This window comes from Chanos chanos, chromosome 1 (assembly GCF_902362185.1).
Source record: "Chanos chanos chromosome 1, fChaCha1.1, whole genome shotgun sequence".
Lineage (NCBI taxonomy): Eukaryota > Metazoa > Chordata > Actinopteri > Gonorynchiformes > Chanidae > Chanos > Chanos chanos.
Window position 1 is genome coordinate 43,122,938 of NC_044495.1, and position 24,273 is coordinate 43,147,210.

The window sequence follows — 24,273 nt, forward strand, 5'->3', positions numbered from 1 at the left end:
TTAATCCATGTCATATGATGTCCACATTTCCCGCCGCTGTAAAAGAAAAAAAAGGGAGGGGGTGACTGCATGAAGAGCCGTGTTGGTTTTATTTATTTGTTTGTTTGTTTGTTTGTTTATTCATTATATTCGTGCTTGGGCGTATCAGTCCTTGTCTAAATGCAGAGGGTATTGAAACGGAAGTGAGAAAGATACAAGAGGGTACTGAAACAGAATAAGTTAACAACACTAGAGGGAATGAATATGTCTTCATTTTTACCAAGTGAAGGAATCAGGAGCTGAAGTCATAAAATTTGGCAAGAGATCTGAACTGTTCTAGAAATAAGTGTTGTTTGTAGATAACAGGTTTACAGAATCAGGCCATAATTAAGCATCTTTGCCATAAAATTAAGATTAAAATTTAATAAATCTCACTGCTGTGCTTCCCTTGAGGTTTAAAGTTCCATATTAACTTTAATTAAACAACGCACAAATGACTAAGCTTTTGAGTAAGTCATCTGACTAAGCTTTTGAATGTAGTGGTCCCAAAACGAGAGAGAGAGAGAGAGAGAGAGAGAGAGAGAGAGAGAGAGAGGGAGAGGTGACAGTGAAGTAGGAAGACAGACATCCAGTCTTTCTTGTCTGTCTGGGTCTGTGTGTGTCTGATCTCTGTAACACACCCACTTCAGTCTCTGTTCTCCTCCTTTTCACACCTCCTTCATGGAGAGAAAGTCTCAGAAAAAAACTGAAGCAAGAGACTAACCAGACATTCAACAGAGAGGAATAGAAAGAGACAGCAAGCGAGAGTGAGAAAGAGTGAGGGTAAGAGAGAGAGAGAGAGAGAGAGACAGAGAGATGAGGGAGTGAACCGACACAGGATGGGCGATGTTGTCAGGCAGATAAAAGTCTTCCTGTAAGTGCATGTGGACGCAGGGGAGGAGAAAATCTGGCGAAAGAGAAAGAAAAAGACAGAGAAAAACCGAGACACAGGCAGGGCTGAGCCACAGACGCAGTCAAGGAAACATAAGTTGGGTTAACTGACAAGGGGGAGAGAAAGACCTCAGCACAATCTAACTCAAGGACTATCCTGAGCAGCGCTTGAAACACACACACACACACACACACACACACACACACATACACATTCACACACACACATTCACTCACACACATGTAAACTGGATTTTTCTGAAGGAGTGATGAAACTGAGGAACTACGGAATGTAAGCGGATCAACTCTTAAGCCGATTGATGCCAGGGGTATGGTTTCCTGTGTGTGTTTGTATGTGTATGTGTGTGTGTGTTTGTGCAGCGTGTATCTGGCTGTGATGTAACTCTGTCTTCGGTGTGAACTCAAATGGCAGAGTCGAACTCAGCCTCAGATTCTCAGGCGTTGCTTCAGTCAATGCTTGACAGACTGAAACTCTACACACACTCTGAGCGAAGCACACACTCACAGGGCGGTGGTGTTTCAGGAGCAGGGCTGTTTCGTTTTGGTGGTTCCACCGACCCAACGCAGCAGGGCCAGGACCTCCCTTTCTCTTGGACTAAAGCAGACAGGCAACAGACTCAGCCATGCCTTGCTGCCAGGCAGACACTTGCACCTTTCTCCAAACAACTTTCCCCAGGGCTGGCCGGGTGGAAGACACAGAACACAGGTGCTGCCCAGTTTGGCTCAGGGGCCCAGACCTGCCATGGTCACCCTACATCAGAGAGCTTCAGCAGTGATGGTGCTGGTTGGAGTGAAGAGGAGGTGCCAAGGTGGGAGAGGAGGCAGCTGATGTTTACTACAGTCAAGGGGAAAAGTGACAGAAACACATCAATCACACAACCTCCCTCCAAAGCAGACCTCCAACCTCTGGCCTCTCACACCCCCTCTCTGGTTCAGGGAGAGCTGGCGTATCACAGTCAGGACGAGAGAGCAAGTGAGGGAATGGAGGACGAGAAAACAGAGGCAACAAGTATTTACGAGAAAATAACAAAAAGGACGAGTAAGAGAAGATGGGTGGACATAAAAACCAAAAAGTGGTCTATGAAAGTAAAGGAGAGATGGAAAGAAAGAGGGCGCACTCAGGAGAGGAAAAGAGAGGAGACTGGGAATAATGATGGCCCTAAAGTAAGTTTTGTTATTATTCATTTATGTATTTATTTATTTATTTGTTTGTTTGTTTGTTTGTTTGTTTATCGCTTGATTTTCTCATCACTATTATACTGTTGTTATCAGACTCATAAACAGAAATGGACCTTCGCTTACATGTTTTATCTCTCTCTCTCTCTCCCTCTCTGTCTCTCACACACTCACATACACACATACACACACACACACACACTTGAGAATCATTTTATACATGATAATCTCATTGCTATTCATTTGGCTGCATGTCCCTCCAAAGGATGATGGAGATATGGTGTCCAATCAGAGTGATGAAATGTTCCAACAGCCACCAGTCACAGAGGGCATAACTGAGTGCCCACCCAGCCCACTGACTAATGTCAGGTGAATGCAATGACACAAGCTCTGCAGACATATTTGTCTGAAAATATGTTTGGTATATGTGGTAGGCATAGTTCTCATTCCACAGTGGTTTTACACAGCTCCTTCATGTCACAGTCAGAGAGAGACAGAGAGTACTGCAGAAACTCTTTTTTGCGAGTTTAGCTAATGCTTTCTTTTCTGTTTTATCAGTGCTGTCATTTTACTTTGTTATGTCTGCTCTGCCAGTTAAAGGCTGGTAATGCAAATGATGCCTCTCTGAATCAATCTGTGAGAGGAAGAGCGGAAGACACCACACCACTTCCTGAAGTCTTCAACTATAAATGACTCATTTTAAATCATAGTTCAGCCTGATATGTCATCTTGATTCCTCATCCAAACTATTTCATATTTGAATGAAGTTATATGGCATGAAAAGAAGTAGTTAAAGAGAAAAGTGAACAGTAGAAGAAATTAAATAAAGGTTAAATAAATAAAGAATTAAATAAAGAGAGGAAAATGGCATTTGAGAAAAGGAGAGATGAGAGTGAATGAGGAGGGAAGGGCCTGAAGTGTATTTATTTATTTTAATTGTTTACCACCCTCCCTTTCACCCCCAGTGAGTTTTCATTAGGTTCATTCAACCTGATGGAGGAGATCTGCAGTGGAGAAGAATGGAGACGGTTCCTCCAGCCCATTTCCATCGGGCAATCAGAAACCAGCAGCGGCTGGACCATGCAGGACCAAGGCAAGAGCCGCGACACCATGTCACCAGACAGAATCCATCATTCACATGAGCCAGAGAACACAGGCAATCAATGGGATCATGCGTTCAATGCAGGTTTGAACATGGTACAAACCTTCAGTGAGCATCTCACTGAGCCTATGCAGTCAGTGGATAACAGTTTTAACCAACCACAGGCCACAGAGCAAAACCTGAACCAACCTCAGTCTTTAAACCAGTCACAAACTGAGGAGTTTGGCCTCAAACAGGCACAAACCAGTCAGCAGACCAATAAGCAATCACAACCCTTTCATTGGACAAGACAAGAGAACAACCAATCTGTAAGATTTGAAGGAATTCCTGACCAGTCCCAGTTAACTGATATTAACCAGAATCTGCCTGAGAAGAGTAGGATGGAAAACATGCTCCCTCTTTTGGACCTCTCTTTTCTCAAGGTGAGACCCTAAAATTCTTCTTAGAAAAATCCTAGACACTCTCCTTGATATCCATTTTAACTTCATTTTAACTTCTCTTCTCTTGATTAAAATTGTAGCCTTGACACTTTTGATAAAGTGCTGTGTCTGTGATTGTGTGTGTATATGTGTGTGTGTTCGTGTGTGTATGTGTGTGTGTAAGAGAGAGAGAGTGAGTGAGAGAGAGAGAGAGAGAGAGAGAGAGAGAGAAAGATCAGGCTTGAGAGGAAAAACTATCATCCAGATAGGGACATAAGAATAAAAATAAAGGGAAAAATAAAGGGAAAAAAGGAATAAAACAAAGACTGACAAGCCTGAGAAGAGAGTGTGATGTGATCATTGTGTCATTTCAGAGAAACAGGCTCAATGTCACCTGCAGTGCCCACGGTGGATTCAGTTTGATTCAGTTGCTTGTCAGGGCTTTGATCAGTGTGATTAAAGGTGTGTGTGTGTGTGTGTGTGTGTGTTTGTGACACTCAGACACTTGTATGCTGTAGGTCAGGCATTTAATCCTGAACTACACAGCACCAGATTAACCAATCCATTTCAAAATGGCCTGTGTTGTCAGAGGCAGATACAGGCAAGATATAAACGAGAGAGTTACATTTCAGTTTAAAATGATAATGAATGCTCTATGTTCCTTTCGTCAGCCTGCAGGCAGTTCTTCTGCCAACACACGTGTTTCTCTGCGAAGAAAAAGGGGACATGGCACAGAGGAGAAAGAAGAAAGCAGGCCTGAAAAGACAACTGTAGAAGAGGAGCAGTGTAATTCTAAGATGAATCCTCCCTCTCTCTCTTCTGCCTCATCTCTCTCTTCTCTCCCATACTCCATTTCCCAGGATTCAGAGTCGTCCACATCCATGGAAACGGTAATCAAAAAGGTAAGCTGGGTGCTAATGGTGCTGAACCTGAACCTTGTCTCTGGTGTGTGTGAGTCGTTCAGCGTCTAAAACCTTCCTGCTGTCCCACAGAGGCGTGTGGAGGAGACCCGTCGTGTCCATTTTGCCAAGGATGTTGAGATTTTGCCCACATGCAACGCATTTGAGGATGTTGAGGATGATTGGTCAGAGGAGCCTTTGCCCCACCCCTCCCTCCCTAGCTGGATTCTTGCTCTGAGAAAGAAAACAAAGAGGAAGTCATGGAAACCTTAATGCTACCAACACTGAGGAATGAAATCTGGGCTACCCTGCTACTTGGAGACCCACATCTCTGTCCACATTTGGTCTCACCATCCCCTAAAACACCTGCGTCCGCTAATTCAGGGCTAGGGTTAATGATGGGTTTGATGATTTGCTGATTCGGCAATAGGGTTAACGATGGGCTGGATGACTGGCTGATTGGCTGAAAGACTGTGTCAGGTGTGGCGAGGGAAGTTCAGAACTCTGGGAAACACAGGCTGATGTGGTGGATTATGGTCGTTTATGCTCACTCTCCAGTTAACAATACATTGAATGTGCCTTGATTACCTCAGGATTCTGTCTGTACACCATCAAACAGCCATTTACTGTGCATCGCACTGAGAAATCAAATTCATAATCACAATAATCAGAGCTGTTCAGCTTCAGAAGCCTAGCAGTCATTCAGCTTCACATAATCATGGTCATTATGACGTCTGATGCACTGCAAAGTGAACTCTGTCTCTCTCTCTCACTTTTTTTTTAAAGTTTTTTTTTTTGTTGTTGTTGTTTGTTTGGACATTTTCTGTGCGTTTGTCTCAGCGTTCTCTTTAGGTTATGTCAGTGAGTTTCTGGATTTGAGAAGTCTAGTCTCTCACTGATCTAGTCTCTCACTGGTCTGAAGCAAGAGCTAAATATGCCCTGGTGTTAATTTCAGCCAGCAGAAGGACTAGGTCTGATCTAATGAGGCCATAAGCCAAAATATGTCTCATTATACTGAAGAACACACGTCATGTCCATATCATTGTAGTAATAACAGAGGGATGAAACTTTTCACTAGTATATAAGTCCACTGTAGTTGGATTTCTGCTCGTCTGTGATTCAGCTAATTTAACTTCTGTCTGAAAAAAATAACTGTGCAACTGCTGAAGTTCTCTGGGAAAAAAAAAAAACCTGTGACAGGCTCTGGCTATCAGAGCAAACGTGATGGAGTTTCGCTGAAAGGACACATTTCGTTTGGTACATGGCACAAACGTGTGCTGCTGACTCTGAGAAGCGCTGAGAGAAAACACGTACCTGTCTCTGTAAAGTGTTTTACGAGAGCACAGCCTATAGAGACAGGAAGCTGTGGACCTGTTTGACTTCCTTCATAAATGTTGAGATATGCCACTTTTCTTTTCTTCCCCTATTACACATGTGTGTAAGCAGAGTGTGTGTAGATGCATTTGCTGGATCGTCAGCAATGCAAACTGGTAAGAGGGATTCCCAGATGTTGTTATTGGCCAGTTCAGTCTAAGTTCATAGGGGAAGCTAGAAAAGCATTATATCAAATACATATATCAGAGTTTCTAAGGGAAGTCAGTTATGTCAAATATAAAATTCAGAGTTTATAAGGGAAAGAGATTTTATATGAAATAGATGAATTATTGTGTTATTTGTTTGTATAGTACAAGTAGCTATGAGGTGTCAAACATGGCAAAGAAGCTTATTTTCAATTACATACAGTATGTTTTATTATTAAATAGGACAGTCAGAGTGTGCCTGACATTTAAACCAAGGATATCTATATTTTCATATGTATTATTGCCTGAAGTTTTTGAATAATATTTAAATGGTAAGTAAGTGAAAACAAAATGCATGTTTTCAATAATGCCAGTGGCATTTCTCACAATGTTATGATTGTGTGAAATATTCTCAGATTTGAATAAATGTTTGAAACATTTATTAAATGTGTGGCTTTATTATAATGTGTAACCCATGTGTCAAGCATTTACAATTTTGAACAAATGTTTTAAATGTTCCTAATACTGAGTAACTGAGCTGAACGTTTTTCCACATCTGTGGTTTTTAATATTCAGGAAATGTTGGGGGGTTTTCTCATCCAATAAATATCTGAAGTATTTCACAGATGGGAGAGACTGGGGGAACAGGCTAAGTGTCAAATCGTGGTGATAAGGACATGTTTTTGTTCCTGAGCTAGTCAGGAACACCCAGCCCTCTTTCTTGTTTGTTTAATAAATGTTTAATAAATGTTAATGATATACACAGAAAGAGAGTAAAAGTGAGACATTTTCACACATTTGTGAAATGTTGAGGGTGCACAATGGCATAGTGGGTAGTGCTGTCATCTCACAGCAAGAAGGTCCCGGGTTTGATTCCCGGCCTGGGCAGCCAATGTTCTTTCTGTGTGGAGTTTGCATGTTTTCCCTGTGTCTGCATGGGTTTCCTCTGAGAGCTCTGGTTTCCTCCCACAGTCCAAAGACATGCAAGTCAGTTGAATTGGAGATACTAAATTGATACTATTGTGTGCATGAATGTGTTTATCTGTGTGACTGGCGACCTGTCAGGATAAGCGGCTTAGTGTTAAATGTTGAGGTGACAGATAGCACATTTGTTTACTATTCTCTTGATCTCCTGCAGAGGGCTCCACTGAGCTCTACTCATCCCTGCCTGTCTTTAATATCACAAAAGAGGCTGTCTTCCATGACAAAATATGATTACAAGATATTTTGAAAAATGATTTGAAAAAGTGTGAAATATTATCTCTGATATACCTCTGAAATACAGTTTGACCATTCTGTCTCTCTTCCTGAGCATGGTTTACACCGTCAATTCTTTCTCTAGACAGTTACAACAAACACAGTGTTTTTCAGAACACACCATCCATTCCATTTCCATGTCAAGATCTTGGCTGCACTCCTGATACTGCGTGTGAAATCTCTCTCTGATTATAGAGGCCAAAACAGTGACTAACACAGTGTCTGACAGAAAATAAAACAAAACATTACAATGACATTTAAAAGCTTTTACTTAACACAGAAAAAAACAGCAACTTCACCCATATGTTTTTTTGTCACGGAAAATATGCCCATAAAATCACTTCACGTGTTCCCATTTAATGAATCAGATGGATTACGATTCTGTATTAATGAATCAGATGGATTACCATTCTGTATTAATGAATCAGATGGATTATCATTCTGTATTAATGAATCAGATGGATTATCACTCTGTATTAATGAATCAGATGGATTATCACTCTATATTAATGAATCAGATGAATTATCATCCTGTATTAATGAATCAGATGGATTATCATTCTGCATTGATAAATCAGATGGATTATCATTCTGCATTGATGAATCAGATGGATTATCATTCTGTATTCATCTGACAGAGATCAGGTCTTAAGTGTTGGTTTAAACACTCCAATCTTTTTTCCATTGTTAGTATTTGTTTCATGCATTTTGTACAGAATCAGGTTTTTCTAAAGGATGCACTCTACTTTCAGAGTGTTTCGAAATAGACTGCGGCAACACTGAATGATTCTTCTCAGAAAAACATTTACTAATCTACTGTTTGAGTGTTAATCCGATCTGTTCGATGATTTTGGTTTAACACTGATTTTCTTTACACTGACTGACTCAAGGAAACATGTCTGACTTTGTTACATTGTTAAATGAATCATTCCAAATTGCATGCATGTATTGAATAATTATTATTTCTAGCCAGAGTTCTGAATACTAAAAATAGCAACTGTGCAGATATAAATATAGTTAAAGAGTACTGTATATTGTATTTTGTATTAGTGAAGAAGTTTGTGTAGCTGTACAAATGCAGAAACATGAGGACAAGCTTGAGAGAGAGAGAGAGAGAGAGAGAGAGAGAGAGAGAGAGCAGGTTTAAAAAATGAGTGCAGAACATAGTACAGTGGTGAATTGGTGAATAAAGATCTAACATAAAGATCTAACATTTTTTGATGTTCCAGCATTTTGTCCCCAAAGAGGCCGGTTTATAGATTAAAGGAGTGAATTACAATAAAAGCTGAATTACACATGGATTAGTCTCAAGCACATAAGACTGAATATACTGTAAAGTAGTCTAGCTCTTTTTAATAGTGGAGAGTAACGTGTAAGGGCTGTGGGACAAAGACAGCAAATTTCATTAGTCAACACAAGCAGCACATGCAAAGCACAGGCAAGAAAAGTAGCTTATTTAACTTCTGATTGTTCACTGGTGTAATGGTAGTGTTACTCAACTCCAGTGTCCAACAGAGAGGATCCCTGAGTCTGCTGAGTCTCGACTCAGGTTTGAGGGACAGCTGGCTGCCATGGCAAGATAGCTCACTCTCAGATTAGTTTTGTACTGTTGAAACCTGGGGAAAGAGAAATTTTACACATCAGAGACAACACTATTATTTTCAAAGAAAGAAAGAAAGAAAGTGTTTGAGGAAGGCTTTATAGACAGGGTGGGACAGAGACAGAGGCAGAGGCAGAGACAGAAACAGAAACAGAGACAGAGACAGAGACAGAGACAGGGACAGAGGCAGGGGCAGAGGCAGAGACAGAGACAGAGACAGAGGCAGAGACAGAGACAGAGACAGGGACAGAGACAGAGACAGAGACAGAAACAGAAACAGAAACAGAGACAGAGACAGAGACAGAGACAGAGGCAGAAACAGAAACAGAGACAGAAACAGAAACAGAGTCAGAGACAGAGACAGAGACAGAGACAGAGGCAGAGACAGAGACAGAGGCAGAAACAGAGACAGAGACAGAGACAGAGACAGAGACAGAGGCAGAAACAGAAACAGAAACAGAGACAGAGACAGAGACAGAGTCAGAGTCAGAGTCAGAGACAGAGACAGAGACAGAGGCAGAGACAGAGGCAGAGACATGGACAGAGGCAGAGACAGAGACAGAGGCAGAGACAGAAACAGAGACAGAGACAGAGACAGGGGCAGAAACAGAAACAGAGACAGAGACAGAGACAGAGACAGAGGCAGAAACAGAGACAGAGACAGAGACAGAGACAGAGACAGAGTCAGAGACAGAGACAGAGACAGAGGCAGAGGCAGAGACAGGGACAGAGGCAGAGACAGAGGCAGAGACAGAGACAGAGGCAGAAACAGAAACAGAGGCAGAGACAGAGACAGAGACAGAGACAGAGTCAGAGACAGAGACAAAGACAGAGTCAGAGTCAGAGACAGAGACAGAGACAGAGTCAGAGTCAGAGACAGAGACAGAGACAGAGCAGAGGCAAAACAGAAACAGAAACAGAAACAGAGACAGAGGCAGAGACAGAGACAGAGGCAGAGACAGAGGCAGATACAGGGACAGAGGCAGAGACAGAGGCAGAAACAGAGGCAGAGACAGAGACAGAGACAGAGGCAGAGACAGAGACAGAGACAGAGGCAGAGACAGAGGCAGAGACAGAGACAGGGACAGAGGCAGAGGCAGAGACAGAGACAGAGACAGAGACAGAGACAAAGACAGAGTCAGAGTCAGAGTCAGAGACAGAGACAGAGACAGAGTCAGAGTCAGAGACAGAGACAGGGACAGAGTCAGAGTCAGAGACAGAGACAGAGACAGAGTCAGAGTCAGAGTCAGAGACAGAGACAGAGACAGAGACAGAGTCAGAGTCAGAGACAGAGACAGAGACAGAGACAGGGACAGAGTCAGAGACAGAGACAGAGACAGAGACAGAGTCAGAGTCAGAGTCAGAGACAGGGACAGAGGCAGAGGCAGAGACAGAGACAGAGACAGGGACAGGGACAGAGACAGAGACAGAGACAGAAACAGAAACAGAAACAGAGACAGAGACAGAGGCAGAAACAGAAACAGAGACAGAGACAGAGACAGAGTCAGAGTCAGAGACAGAGACAGAGACAGAGACAGAGGCAGAGACAGAGACAAAGAAAGAGACAGACAGGGACAGACGGAGACGGAGACGGAGACGGAGACGGAGATGGAGACAGAGATAGAGGCAGAGACAGAGAGCAGGAAAAAGTCAGAGTCTGGGAGGGGGAAAACAAAGAAAGTTCTAGAACCTCTTCAAACTTCTTTTCCTTATACTGCTCAGCCCCCTTAATGAAGTTGAGGAGGATGTAGTCACAGAGCACAGTTCCCTGCAGCCAGTCAGGGGGAGAGAGAGAGAGAGAGAGAGAACTTGAGTAATGTTAAGCAACAAAACATAAAGAAAAGACCCAGCTCAACAGGGTACAATACAGAGGAGGATGAGGTATGAACAACGTCTCCAAAAGAAGAAAGGAAAAGATCATGGGAAAAGAGGACTGTGCATATGCTGCTGACATGGTGTTATTTTGGGTTATATCAACAGCGTTTCTCTGAGACACCCATTTTCATACAGGGATTGATTTTATAAGTGCCTACATCCCTTCTCACATCCCAAAATCTCATGATTGTCCTTGACTTGGGTTCCTAGAAACCCAAAGTATTCTTGAAATCTGAGTATAATTCATCCTGAGAACACAGTTGGAGTAAACACTCCTGGAGTAAAAGATGACATGCATACAAAGTGATTTCTGATTTGAACAACAGAGGCTAATCAAGTCCGTCTTCCACTCACTATTATTCAAGTTATCACATTACTCCATATTACATGTGCCATATTCCACGTTACTTGTGTTCATGCAATGTCTGTGTCTGTCCAGCAGAGAGAGCTCTTACCAGACCCACTGAGGTTAGTGCTGCAACTATATTAATCAAAGTTGGGACGAGGTTAAACTTCCCTGCCTGGATATAAAGAAGAGGGTTAATGGAATGCATTCACACAAAAACAAATACTAGATACAGAGCATACATTGAGTAATCATGATACAAATATACAACAGCATACACCCACTAACACACACATAAACACACACACACACACACACAGAAACCTCACTGTTAACATGCACACGGTATGAGACATTGTGCTCACGGTCCCGGTGACGAGGATATCAAAGCGAATGGCGAAAGCTTTGTGCAGTGTACGAAAATCAGTGCCGTTTTCTGTCTTGTAATACTTGGCATATCTGGAGAGAGAGTGTGAGAATAAGATACACAAAAGATAAACACAAGAGAATGAGAAAAGAGAGCGAGAGAGGAAGAATGCAGAGGTTTAGAGGTAAGGGAATGGAAGCTGTAACTCAGGGTTGGTCGGTCTGAACCCTGACACGGTGGGGGTGGGACGCACCAGGTCAGTTTCTACTTTAAAATGGTCAAAAGAGGTGGTGCTGTCCTGACTAAATACAGAGAGAAAGGACATGCGTGAGGTGACACCTGAAGTTGTATCCTTTGGAGATGTTGCTGTCCTCAAACACTTCATCCAGTCGAGTGAAGGAGTATTTGGGTGTGCAGTATTTTAGAGGCAGGTCCAGATTACACTTCCAGCTTATACTAATGCCAATCTCTCCTCCCTGAGATGAACAGAGAGACATATTAAGTGTTTCACCAGTCAGATATCACTTACTGGGAACACTGCTCTCTGACTGACGGTATGACCAGTCTGTGGACTGACTGGAGTAGAATGCAGCAGAAACTCACTCTTTTTGCAATGTCCTTGAATTCTTCATTGCTGAATCTCAGGATGTCCCCAACTCTGAAGATGGGACAGGCAGGATGATGGATTGGGTCAAAGGTACAGTTACTGATGTACTCCTTATCCATGTTTGGAGGGAAATTTCCTCTATGAAGGACCAAAAGCACAACACATATATGATTTCCATCTCTATGCTTGTGTTTTGTAGTGTCTTACATTGTCACTGTTGCATTTGTCATAAATATTGGCAAAATTCAAGTACAAAAGAAGAACAGAACATAGAGACTATATACAGTTTTTTCCACATCTCCTCCTAGAGGTCCTTTATTTCAAAAATGATGAATAGATGGCAAAGGGGTTCGGTCAGGTATATCACAGCGTAGAGTGCATGTGCATTAAGACATACACCTACCTAGTCACATTGAATAGAGGGAAACGGATGCTGTTCTTTATAAAAATGGTAAAGTTTTCTACTTCCTCCATAATTTCACTGCAAGAGAGAAAGAGAGAGATGGAGAGAGATATGAGAGAATTGAGAGCTAATCACTATTAGACATTAAAAAAAGACAGTGTTCTGTGTGTTTGTGTCTCTTACGGTTTTGATTCATCAGTGTCTTTCTCTGCAGGACACCAGCCGTTAATCTCACACTTATTCTCTGGTGACAAACACTTGCCTGTAACGTTACCTGAGGGAAGAGATAAAGAATGACAAAGAAATGTGGGAAGGATAGGAATGTGATGGAAAGAGAAAAAGAAGACACACAGCATGCTGAAGAGCGAGAAAAGAGTGAGAGAGAAAGACTGAAAGGGAAAAAATACACTAAGGGTTCTCACCATTTGCTTTAATGGAGTGGAGGTGCTTCACACAATCATTATCAGTAGTGCAGTAAAAGTTCTTTTCAGTCTAAAAATGGAGGGGACAGAATAACTCATAACAATGCTATCAGCTCATTCTAAAACACAAAAACACATGAGAGAGAGAGAGAGAGAGAGAGAGTGTGTTATGTTCTTCTGCCCCTTAAGATGGCACAGTGACATTGATTGTGTTTTAGCCTGCTGGTGACTTGCCTTATTTATTTCTCTTTTCTATTCTTCCAGGCAGGTACCTTTAAGTTACCTGTCTGGCTCACCTGAGCATGGTTTGCTCCTGTCTATAAATACACCCCAAGCCTGGCATGAAGAGGGTGGGTGGTTTAACCTTGGAGCAGGCTGTGCTGACTTATGTTATGTTTTTCGTGCTTTTCAGTTTAATAAAAACTCCTAGACTTTGAGCCGAACTGTCTGTGTGCCCTTTATGTTGCGGTTGGTGTGCCCGGCCGTAACAGAGAGAGAGAGAGAGAGAGCATGGTAGATCAAGTAGATGAGTCTCACCTCAGCACATTTGCCCTGCATCTGATTCTCAGTGACAATCTGTCTGGTGATGATGCAGAACACAGATGAGCCCTGGGAAATGCAGGAAACAGGTGAGAGAAAGCAATTCGTACACATCTACATTCAGTTTAATGTCAGTCAGGAGTACACTCCCAAGTAAGAATAAAAAAAACATGAAAAGAAGAATGAAAGCGTAGACGTTATGCAGGCTCATGTATGTCAGGTGTATCTTAGTCATTAGTCAGGGTGGTAAATCAGAATGCTGAATGAGGTGTGATATTTTCAGTTATTACGGTAAATCAGAATGATAGAAAAGTATGTTAGGCAGTTCTGTATGTTAATTAGTATCGTACATTGGCACTGTATGTTAGTCAGGAGTGTATGTTAGTTAGTACAGTACATTAGTAAGGACTATATTTTAGATAGTACAGTATGTTAGTGCAGCATGTTAGTTAGAACTGTGTGTTAAATAGTACAGCATGGAAGTTCAGACAGTGTGTTATTGAGTAAAATGTGTGTAAAATGCAGTGCCGTGGTCAAGACCACCTAAACCAAGACCAAGTCATGACCAAGACCACAGTGTATTGAGACCAAGTCAAGACCAAGACCAAGGCAGGACAAGACCAAGTCAAGACCAGGACCAGACCAGTGCTAGACCCACACTGCCTGACACACTTACGATAAAATGTAGAACATGCAAATCATAGGCACTTCTCAAACCGATCTGTAAGATCCACATCCCCATAAAAACACCACATACAAACAAACACTAAGAGCTGAAATCAACTTAACCATCTTTATTCAACACTCCTTTTCCATGTTTTACCATCTAGCTAACACAATACAATTTTTCGTGCAAGCGCTTTTTTAATGTGTTTTCTGATTTCACGAATTTCTAACAACTTTCACGACTTTATTTCTATGTTTATTTCATGAATACAAGGGTGTTACTGACATATAAGTTAAAATGAAATATCTACATCCCTCGGCTGGTCACTAGGACTAGGCCTTACCTTTGAAATTGACCCCAGAAAGTGCCTTTTTCACGTTTTCTGATTTCACAAATTTCTGACAACTTTCACAACTGTATTTCCGTGTTTATTTCATCATTAGTAGAGTGTTATTGACATGTAAGCTGGATGGAAATGTCTACATCCTTTGGTTGGTCACTAGGACTAGGCCTGGGTTTTGAAATTGACCCCAGAAAGCTCTTTTTTGACACATAATCTGTTTTCACAAATTTCTGAGAAGTTTCACAACTGTATTTTTATTCCATCAGTACTAGGGTGTTATTGACATATAAGTTGAAAGGAAATATCTACATTCTTTTGGTTGGTCACTAGGACTAGGCCTGATCCTTGAGGTTGACCCCAAAAAGTGTTTTTTTTTTTTTCAGATGTTACGTGATTTCACAAATTTCTAAGAAGTTTCAAAACTGTATTCACGTTTTTATTTCATCAATTCCAGGGTGTTATTGATATTTAAGAAGAAATTAAATGTTTACATCCGTTATACACTACGACCAGGCCTGACCATTGAAGTTGACCCGGACTCATTTCAGATATATTCCGATTTCACAATTTTTTGAGAAATTTCACAATCATACTTTTATAGTAATTTCACTGATACTAGTAAGTTATTGAAATCTAAGTTGAAATAGAATGTCTAGATGCCTGGTTGGTCACTAGAACTAGGTTGAACCTTTGAACAGAAAGGTCCCAAAATGTGTTTTCAAAAGTTGTTGTTATTATTCAGAAGAGCAGTCATGAGTAATCCTTTACTAATGTTTAAGGAGAAACTGAACATAAAATATAAATATTCAAAGTTTGTTGACCATGCCTGGCTTTATACTTCACCGACACTCTACTTGCAGCCCACAAATTACTCTTCAGCAGGTATGAGCTTTCGAGGGACTTTTAGTTTGAAACGCCATCTCTGTGCAAGTCAAATGGTGGAATAAACAGTAGGATGCGAAAAGATGCCTTAAATTGTTTTTCATTTGCATTTAATGTCATGTTCGAACACTATAATTTCACAACTGAATACAAGGCAGGATAACATACTGTGTAAGTAGTTTATATAACTTTTAATGGGATAGACATCTAACTATGTGGTGATTATCAGGCAAATGTCTAATTTCAAGCTAACTTCACTGCCGTTGATATCCCCGCAGTTGTGGTCTTGACCGGTCCTGAAATAAAATCCCGAGTGCTCTATGTCTGAGACCGAGACAAGACCAAGTAAAACAGACAACACCAGTGCTCAGTGGATATTGGACCTGAGAACAGACTACAGCACCCTCCCTGCACAAGATCCAGTAACCTTCACAGTGGCAGACATCCAAGAAAGAGTCTCACGTATGAAGAACTGGATGGCACCTGGCCCTGACATGATCCATGATCTTTTGCCTACTGGCTAAAGAAGCTAACTTCACTCCATGAGCGCCTGGCTGCACAGATGAACCAGCTGATAACGGATGGGACCCACCCTGAATGGCTAACCAAAGGTAAGACAGTCCTGACCCTGAAGGATCCCCAGAAGGGAGCAGTCCCATCCAACTACAGGCCAACTACTGTTCTGCCTCTGCACAACATGGAAGCTCCTGTCAGGCATCGTAGTGGATAAAATGACTAGGTACATGGCTCAATACATGAACGGGGCCCAGAAAGGTATTGGAAAGAACACCAGAGGAGCAAAACACCAGCTACTAGTAGATAAGACGGTCACTCCAGACTGCAAGATCAGACAGACCAACCTGTGAACTGCCTGGATTTACTACAAGAAAGCCTACAACTCGATGCCTCACACATAGATCCTGGAATGCTTGGAACTGTATAACATCAACTGGACACTAAGAGCCTTCATTAAGAACTCAGTGGAGCTGTGGAAAACAACACTAAAGGCCAACTTCAAACCAATAGCACAAGTCACCATCAAATGCAGCATCTACCAAGGAGATGCTTTGTCCCTGCTGCTGTTCTGCATAGGCCTGAACCCCCTCAGCGAAATCATCACAAAGAGTGGCTACGGCTACCGACTACGGAACGGAGCAACCGTCAGCCACCTCCTCTACATGGATGACATCAACTCACTGATCCACACCACTAGGATCTACAGCAATGACATCAGCATATCATTCAGGCTTGAGAAATGTGGTCAGATGATAAAGAGAAGGAGGGTAGTCAGAACTGAGGGGATTGTACTATCAGAGGGAAACATAGCAGATGTGGAGGAAAGCTACAAGTACCTTGGAATTCCACAGGCAAATGGGAACGACGAAGAGGTCGCTAGGAAGCAGCAACTGCCAAATACCTGCAGAGAGTAAGGCAAGTCCTAAGAAGTCAGCTGAATGGGAAAAACAAGGTCCAGGCTATCAACACCCATGCTCTGCCAGTCATCAGATACTCCGCTGGAGTAATAAGCTGGCCAAAGGAAGAGATAGAAGCCACTGACATCAAGACAAGAAAGCTCCTTACAATGCATGGAGAATTTCACCCCAAATCCAGCATCCTGAGACAGCACACTAAGCAGAATGAAGGAGGCTGAGGACTAGTGAGCATCAGAGCCACTATCCAGGATGAGACAACAAAGATCCAAGACTACATCAGGAAGATGGCCTCTAGCGATGAAGTGCTTAGTGAATACCTCAGGCAGCAGAAACCTCTGAAGGATGGAAGGATAAGCCTCTGCACCAACAGATAGAGGAAGTGGCTGACATCAAGAAATCCTACCGGTGGCTGGACAAGGCTGGACTGAAGGACAACACAGAGGCACTGATCCTGGCAGCACAGGAACAGGCCCTGAGTACAAGACTGATAGAGGCCGAGGTCTACTACACCAGGCAGGACCCCAGGTGCAGGCTGTGCAAAGACACCCCTGAGACAATCCAGCACATAACAGCAGGCTGTAAGACACTAGCAGTCAGGGCGTACAAGGAACACCATAACCAAGTGGCTGGCATAGTATACAGAAGCATCTGTACCGAGTATGAATTGGAAGCCCCAAGGTCAAAATGGGAAACACCCCCAAAGGTGGTTGAGAAGGACCAGGCTAAGATCCTGTGGGACTTCCAGATACAGACTGACAAGCTGGTTATAGCTAACCAACCAGACGTAGTAGTGATGGACAAGCAGAAGCAGAAAGCTGTAGTGATGGACATAGCAGTCCATAGCAGCAACATCAAGAAGAAGGAACACGAGAAGCTCAAGAAATACCAAGGGCTGAAAGAAGAGCTAGAAAAGATGTGGATGGTGAAGGTAAGATTTGTCCCCATGGTAATCGGAATACTTGGAGTTGTGACCCCCAAACTGGGAGAGTGGCTCCAGCAGATCCCAGGAAGAACATCTGAGATCTCTGTCCAGAAGAGAGCAGACCTTGGAACAGCTAAGATACTGCGTAGGACCCTCAAGCTCCCAGACCTCCCAGGTAGAGGACCCGAGCTTGGAGGTGAAAGAAGACCGCCCACAGAGGTGTGTGTGGGGGTGGGGGGGGTTTTATATATATATATATATATATATATATATATATATATATATATATATATATATATATATATATACACACACACACACACATATACATATATATTCTGAATATATAAATGTAATTCTGAATACATAAAAGTAACTCTGAATATATAAAAGTCTATACTCAGGCATATCACAAGACAGTCGCTTTTCGTTTTTAAATAATTTCTCTTTTTTTTCTTCATAGGCTACTGAGTGAGCCAAACAACAGTAGCATCAGTAAAATTTTACAGTACAAACAAGCAATAATTTGGACTTCATTACAGGGTCCTTATTTTCTTTGTATTCGCCGCTATTAAAGAACACACTGATGTCATTTAGAACTTCATGTGTTGTCTTTATTTTCGGCTGTTGTCGGCCACAGCCACGCCTTACAGAACACAACTAACTTACTCCTTCTCCCGAAACTCCCACAATCATTCATTTAATATATTCAGAATTTTATTTATTTATTCAGCTTTATATTTATATATGTCCTGTTTGGCCCCTCATAATATATATATATACACACACACACACACACACACACACACACACACACGCATTTAAATATTAATATAAATATGTATGTATAGTATGCATGTATATATAATAGGCAAATGACTGAACCCAAATTGAATATTTTGATCTTTGATTATGTAGCAGTATTTGCAAAAATAATTTCCAACATCAGATTTGTAGACATGCAGAGATAAGATTGACAGTAAAAGCGTGAAATGAAGCACAGTGAAGACTGGTATTTCAGAGATAAGACTGACAGTAAAAGCGTGAAATGAAGCACAGTGAAGACTGGTATTTCAGAGATAAGACTGAAAGTAAAGTGTGAGATGAAGCACAGTGAAGACTGGTATTTCAGAGACAAGACTGGCATGCAGTCTGACTTCCTGTCTCGAAAGTCACTTTGGATAAAAGCGTCTTCTAAACAAGTAAATGAAAGTGTAAATTTAATACAGAGGAGAATGGGTAGGTGTGTAATAATAAGTTTATTTAGAGCCCAATATCACTATTTATAGTCTCAAAGGACTTTACATGTCTATAACAAAGTCAAATCAAAATTATATTATGCCTAAGTTTGAGAAAATAGATAAGTCTTTAGTCTCGTTTTAAAGGTATGCAGAGAGTTTGCCTCCCTAACTTCTGTAGGTAAACCATTCCAGAGGAAGGGAGAGCGGTAGGAAAAGGCTCAGTTGCCAGCGGACTTCTTTTTCACTCTTGGAATGACTAATAGTCCAGAATCTTGAGAGCGCAGGGTGCGAAGTGGGTTATAAGGTATAATTAAGTCAGACAGGTAGGAAGGCGCAAGCCCATGTAAAATTTTATATGTTCATAAGAGGACCTTAAAATCTGCCCTTGCATGAACTGGGAGCCAATGAGGGGAAGCCAGGACAGGGGTAATGTGATCAAACTTCCTTGTTCTGGTCAGAATTTTTTAAGTTTTAAAAAATTGGCATTCGTGGCCTGGCGCTCTCTTGGTTTAAATCTTATCTCTCTAAGAGAAAGCAGTGTGTCCACTATAATAATGTGACCTCTGAATACCATAAGCTTAACTATGGTGTTCCTCAGGGATCAGTCCTTGGCCCTCTTCTACTCTTTATTTACCCTTTGGGTGACATTATTTAAAGTGAGGGTCCCAAAATTCTCCTCTGGAGCCCTCTTTGAAAAGAACCCAGTTCAGTCATTACAGGTGAGTGCGTGTAGCGACAGTTCTTGGCTTGGAATCTGTCAGAGGGAAGGGTGAGTGTATTCCCAGCCCTTGCCTCATCTGGAAACTCTCTGTGGTGTGACAGCGGGCGTGGACCTCACACTGTGTGTTTGGACAGGGAGATGATAAAGATAGGATTAGGTCTGTTTGCTGGCTGTTATGAAGAGTTGTACACTGCAAGATCACAAAAAAGGAAAAGAAAAATAGAACTGCAGAGTGTGATGATCAGAAAGTGGCATCATGTCAGCATTATATAACACCGAAAGAAAAAAACAGAAAGAAAACGTTGTCAACTCATGTCTGTGATGAGTGAAAAGACCATCACATTTCTTCTCTGGGAATAAACTGGAAAGATTGAGGAAATAATTCTCCAACCTCAGGCTTCATATCTTTGGATCATCTTGAGTATTAGGCATGAATTGGAATAGGGTATGGCCAGGTCCATGGCTGGATTATTATTATTTCATTGGATTCTTCCTGTGCCAATCATTACCTGTGAGGGCTTTCCAACAAATTGGAACTATTATAACAACATTTTCTGATACATAATCAAAGTGTCCAAATCAAAAAAGCCGTCAGTAAGCTTTAAACATTTTTCCCAGATCAAACTGTATTCTTATATAGTATTGTTACGTGAATGTATATGTCATTTATTTCTGTATCTATACAAGTCATTTCTCGCGTTTGCCGCGGTGTGTGATTTTAGATGTAGCGTCGACAGAGCGGTTAACATCACCATGACCGACCTGCTGCGGAGCTACGTAATCCGCCACGTCCATAATGTCACCCTCTAAACTTCCAAAACCCTTCACTTTGGTCATGACTGCAGACTCGATTCCCGTGTCCCGGTTCTGATACGCCTTCTCGTACAGAAACACGTAACTGCGAAGCACAAATAGACACACACACAAACACACAATTTAGCACAACTGATGAGGTAAGGTCCATCTGACACAAACGCACACACAACTCGCAAATAGAGTAGAGTGAAAAGCTTTCAGCGGAGAGAAACAAGCAAATTTGTCTGCAATTTTCATCAGTCAATACTGCCATTTCCCCTAATGAAGACCTCTAGAAAAAGAAATTCAACACCTAGAGCTAGAAACCGTCATTAGAAAACAACGTCGTTCCCATCCCTGACATAGCGTCATTTTGACAACCGGATTGTCCTGAGTGCAGATTTGTAGTTTAATAAAAGTGCTTCAGTATCTCCATATATCGAATTAGAGACAGAGACACAGTCAGATACTTTTCCCACTCCATGTCGCTGTGTTACCAGTTCCCCAACGGACATCCATGAGCTGATCTCAGATATTTATATCTTTGTTCTCTACTCCAGACCATTGTTTAGTACACAGGACAAAATACGACTAAAACTACTACTACCACTACGACTACTACAAGTATTATTATTATTATTATTATTATTAAAGTTACAGTGGCATTCACATGTTGCATTAGACACCTTTGTCCCTTCCTTCCTCTAATTTATGAAATTTATGTTTGTTTTTTCATTTGGAGCTAAAAATTTATTTAAACATACATTAAATTCATTTAAGAGTAGAGAGACAGATTCTCTTTGATAGAGACATTATTACTATAAGTGTGATTCACAACAATTCTAAAGATGGAGAAAAATAGAAAATGTCTTTATGTTTATAATCTTTTTCAGTAGGCAGACTGCAAGGCAAGTTAAATATAGAACAAATGGAATTTTACTACTTTCAGTTAAAATATTTTTACAGTTCTCTTATTATAGAAACATACATATATAAGTCATGATATTTGCTATGTTTTATAAACATCCTATTCAAGCATAACGATTAAGATTTTTGTATGGGCTATTCAAAGTTGCATTAGGTGTGACCTGCTTAAGGTAACCCTCGTTGTCCCATCATGGATCTCCATCTCACTGGCTTGTACCCCAGGGTTTCTGTTTCCTGTCAGTTGGTTCCAGCTTTTGGACCACCTCCAGCTTTTCCTGCATGCTGTTTCCCTGTGCACTGCAGTTCAGTTCTGGCCTTGTGTTTATGTTTTCCTTCCTTAGGCTGAGACTAATCCAGTTCCACTTTCTCCATGTGAATACACTGGAAACATCCTCCTGTCTCACTCTCCACCATGTCTTCCCGTCTCATTCTCAGAGAGTCTTTCTGCCTAATTCTCACAGCGTTTTCCTGTCTCACTCTACACATCATTTTCCTGTCTCACTCTCCCTGGCTCCACCTCTCAGACTCCCTGATCCTGTAGATGTAACACAGTTGACTGATGCTGAATACTTTCGGCTTGTCTTGCTATTCTGCCAGATTTCAGATCCATGTAGAAGGACAAACTTAACATTTGTGTTGTAAGTACGGTGTAATATTGAACATTAGAAACAACAGTGGCACAGTAAGAGGGGGCTCTGTTGTAGTTGGGTCACTTGCCCAGCCAAGAGCAAAAGCCATGTCTAATGCCTCAGTACTGGTCAAGTTCATTACACTCCCTTTTATCCACTATTGTGGCTTTAAGCTAATCGATGATTAGATGTGTTTCAGATGTTATGCCTCATATGAACTTTGTCCAGAGGCAACATGAAGATGTCTTATGTCCTATTTTCTCTATCTTTATATTTTTATGAAAATACCTGAGTTTATTCTACTCCTCTGTTCCACTTTGTTATAATGTCTTTATTCTAGTGAAGCATCATGAGAGAACTTTGTGTCAAAGAGAGACGCAAATAGATGCTGTAATATTAATAAAGGGAACTACATGACTGGACAGGTTATCCTTTAGGTTTCTAATATTTTATCACATATATAATTCACTGGCTATTGTTATAAACTATTGTGCATTAGAAACAATGGTCATCCTACTATTCAAAATATTTCAATTTTCATTCATTTTCACTCTATAATGAATATAAAGGGACCTTGGGCAGAAATTATTTTTTAAAATTACATTTTGAAATATCTACATAACGCTCTATGCATAAATAAAAACACACATTATTCATACACAAATAATATAATAATTCTGACTAACTTTGTGAGAACCACCTGACTGAAGACTGCCATCGATCCACTGGCCAATATTCTGGGTAAGACAATTTTCAGTTAATCCTCTCTTCATTAATCAGTTCTCAAAATTCCAAATTACCAATCTGAGTTAGTAACAGTAATATTATAATGGCAGATGTTCTGAATCCAAGAGCTGCAACCGATAGCGAAAGATCGAAACATACTCATTCATGGTCTTAAAAGCAGCTTTGTACTGCCCTCTAAATCTGGTTCTAAAATGTTTTACAGGGAGAACAAAATCACATTTCTCAGAAATAAAACCTGAATGACCCAGGCGGGGTCTGCTCCACTCTGCCATGGTCAGCTGTATGATGCACCACGTCTAATATTTTATCCTTTTCCACGAAATATTCTGAGACAAAAACTGCTCAGCAGTCCTGTACCTGGAGAGTTTTAGTCTGTGTCTTCGTTAGAAGATGTAGAGGATCTGCTTGTGTGGCAACAGTGTGTGTGCTCATTAGAGATGCTTCTTTTGTACTGTCACCTTAAACTACCTAACATAAGCCGTACTCTAACACTGACTTATTAATTTCGGTTGTCCATGACAACCAGACAGACTGTAACGCCATCTGGATCTTGAAGCCAGAACATTATCGACACCATCAAACAGAATAAACATTACAACCTTCAGTTTTTTCATTTTACAATGTGTGTTGATGGTTTACTGTGTCAATACATTGTCAAAAGCCTGCCTTTTTTAACACATAATTCCATGTACATCTTTTAAATTTGGTCTAAAATTTCATTTGTTTTCCATTTTATATAGCTCATACATTTACCAGATATATCTCAGATATGCTTTGCCTTTGTGAAAAACATGGTGTTTTTAATGGGTTGTTTGCAATAGTATGCAATGGTAACATACCATACATTTATCTCTACAGTGATTTCTGGGTTGTCATAGTTTCTCTCTCTCACACACACACACACACACACACACACACATCACACAGTACTAACCCGACAAAGTAGATTATGATAAGGAGTTGAACAACGCGGTTGATGACTCCCACTAACCAGCTCTTGACCACAACTGACTTGGTCGTCTCGTAGGTGAAAAAATCCGCTATGCAACCTCTCATTGTTAATCCGAGGAGAGAGACAAAAAGAAAGATATGTGTGCCTGTGTGTGTTCAAATGTTTAAAGATGCCGCATGAAAAGTCTAAACTGTGTACTTTTTTAAAATCACTTCAGATCTACCGTAGTTCCTCTTTGTTTATATGTCTGTATGCCTGTTTTAGATGTCTAACTCATATTGTCTGTCATCGCGTTTCAATGAGAAATTAGCTCACTTTCCTCTAACGCAAACTGAAAACGAATACGAGGGGGAGGGGTACATGTCCATCACTTACATCCTCTTTCATCAAACCACAACATTCTCTCTCTCTCTTTCTCCATTCCTGCTCTCCCAGGGGTCTCTCTCCTCTCCATCTCGTAATGATCGCTTCATTCGCCCATCACAAACAGGCAGACAGCAAGGAGGCTCTAGTCATCCTAAACTTCGGATGCACATGCCCTTAAAACTAGC

General features: G+C 41.2%; 1 protein-coding gene across 1 annotated transcript; it reads right to left on the bottom strand.

The window, feature by feature from the left end:
• Positions 1-8,798: 8,798 nt before the first annotated feature.
• Positions 8,799-23,826, bottom strand: LOC115830162 (P2X purinoceptor 3). Its single transcript, XM_075353540.1, is given in 13 exon segments — positions 8,799-8,853; positions 8,855-8,869; positions 10,577-10,671; positions 11,234-11,299; positions 11,490-11,583; positions 11,831-11,967; positions 12,095-12,236; positions 12,502-12,579; positions 12,685-12,775; positions 12,924-12,993; positions 13,461-13,532; positions 20,435-20,570; positions 23,705-23,826. Coding segments are annotated over 13 exon segments (1,173 nt in total).
• Between the last annotated feature and the right edge of the window lie 447 nt (positions 23,827-24,273).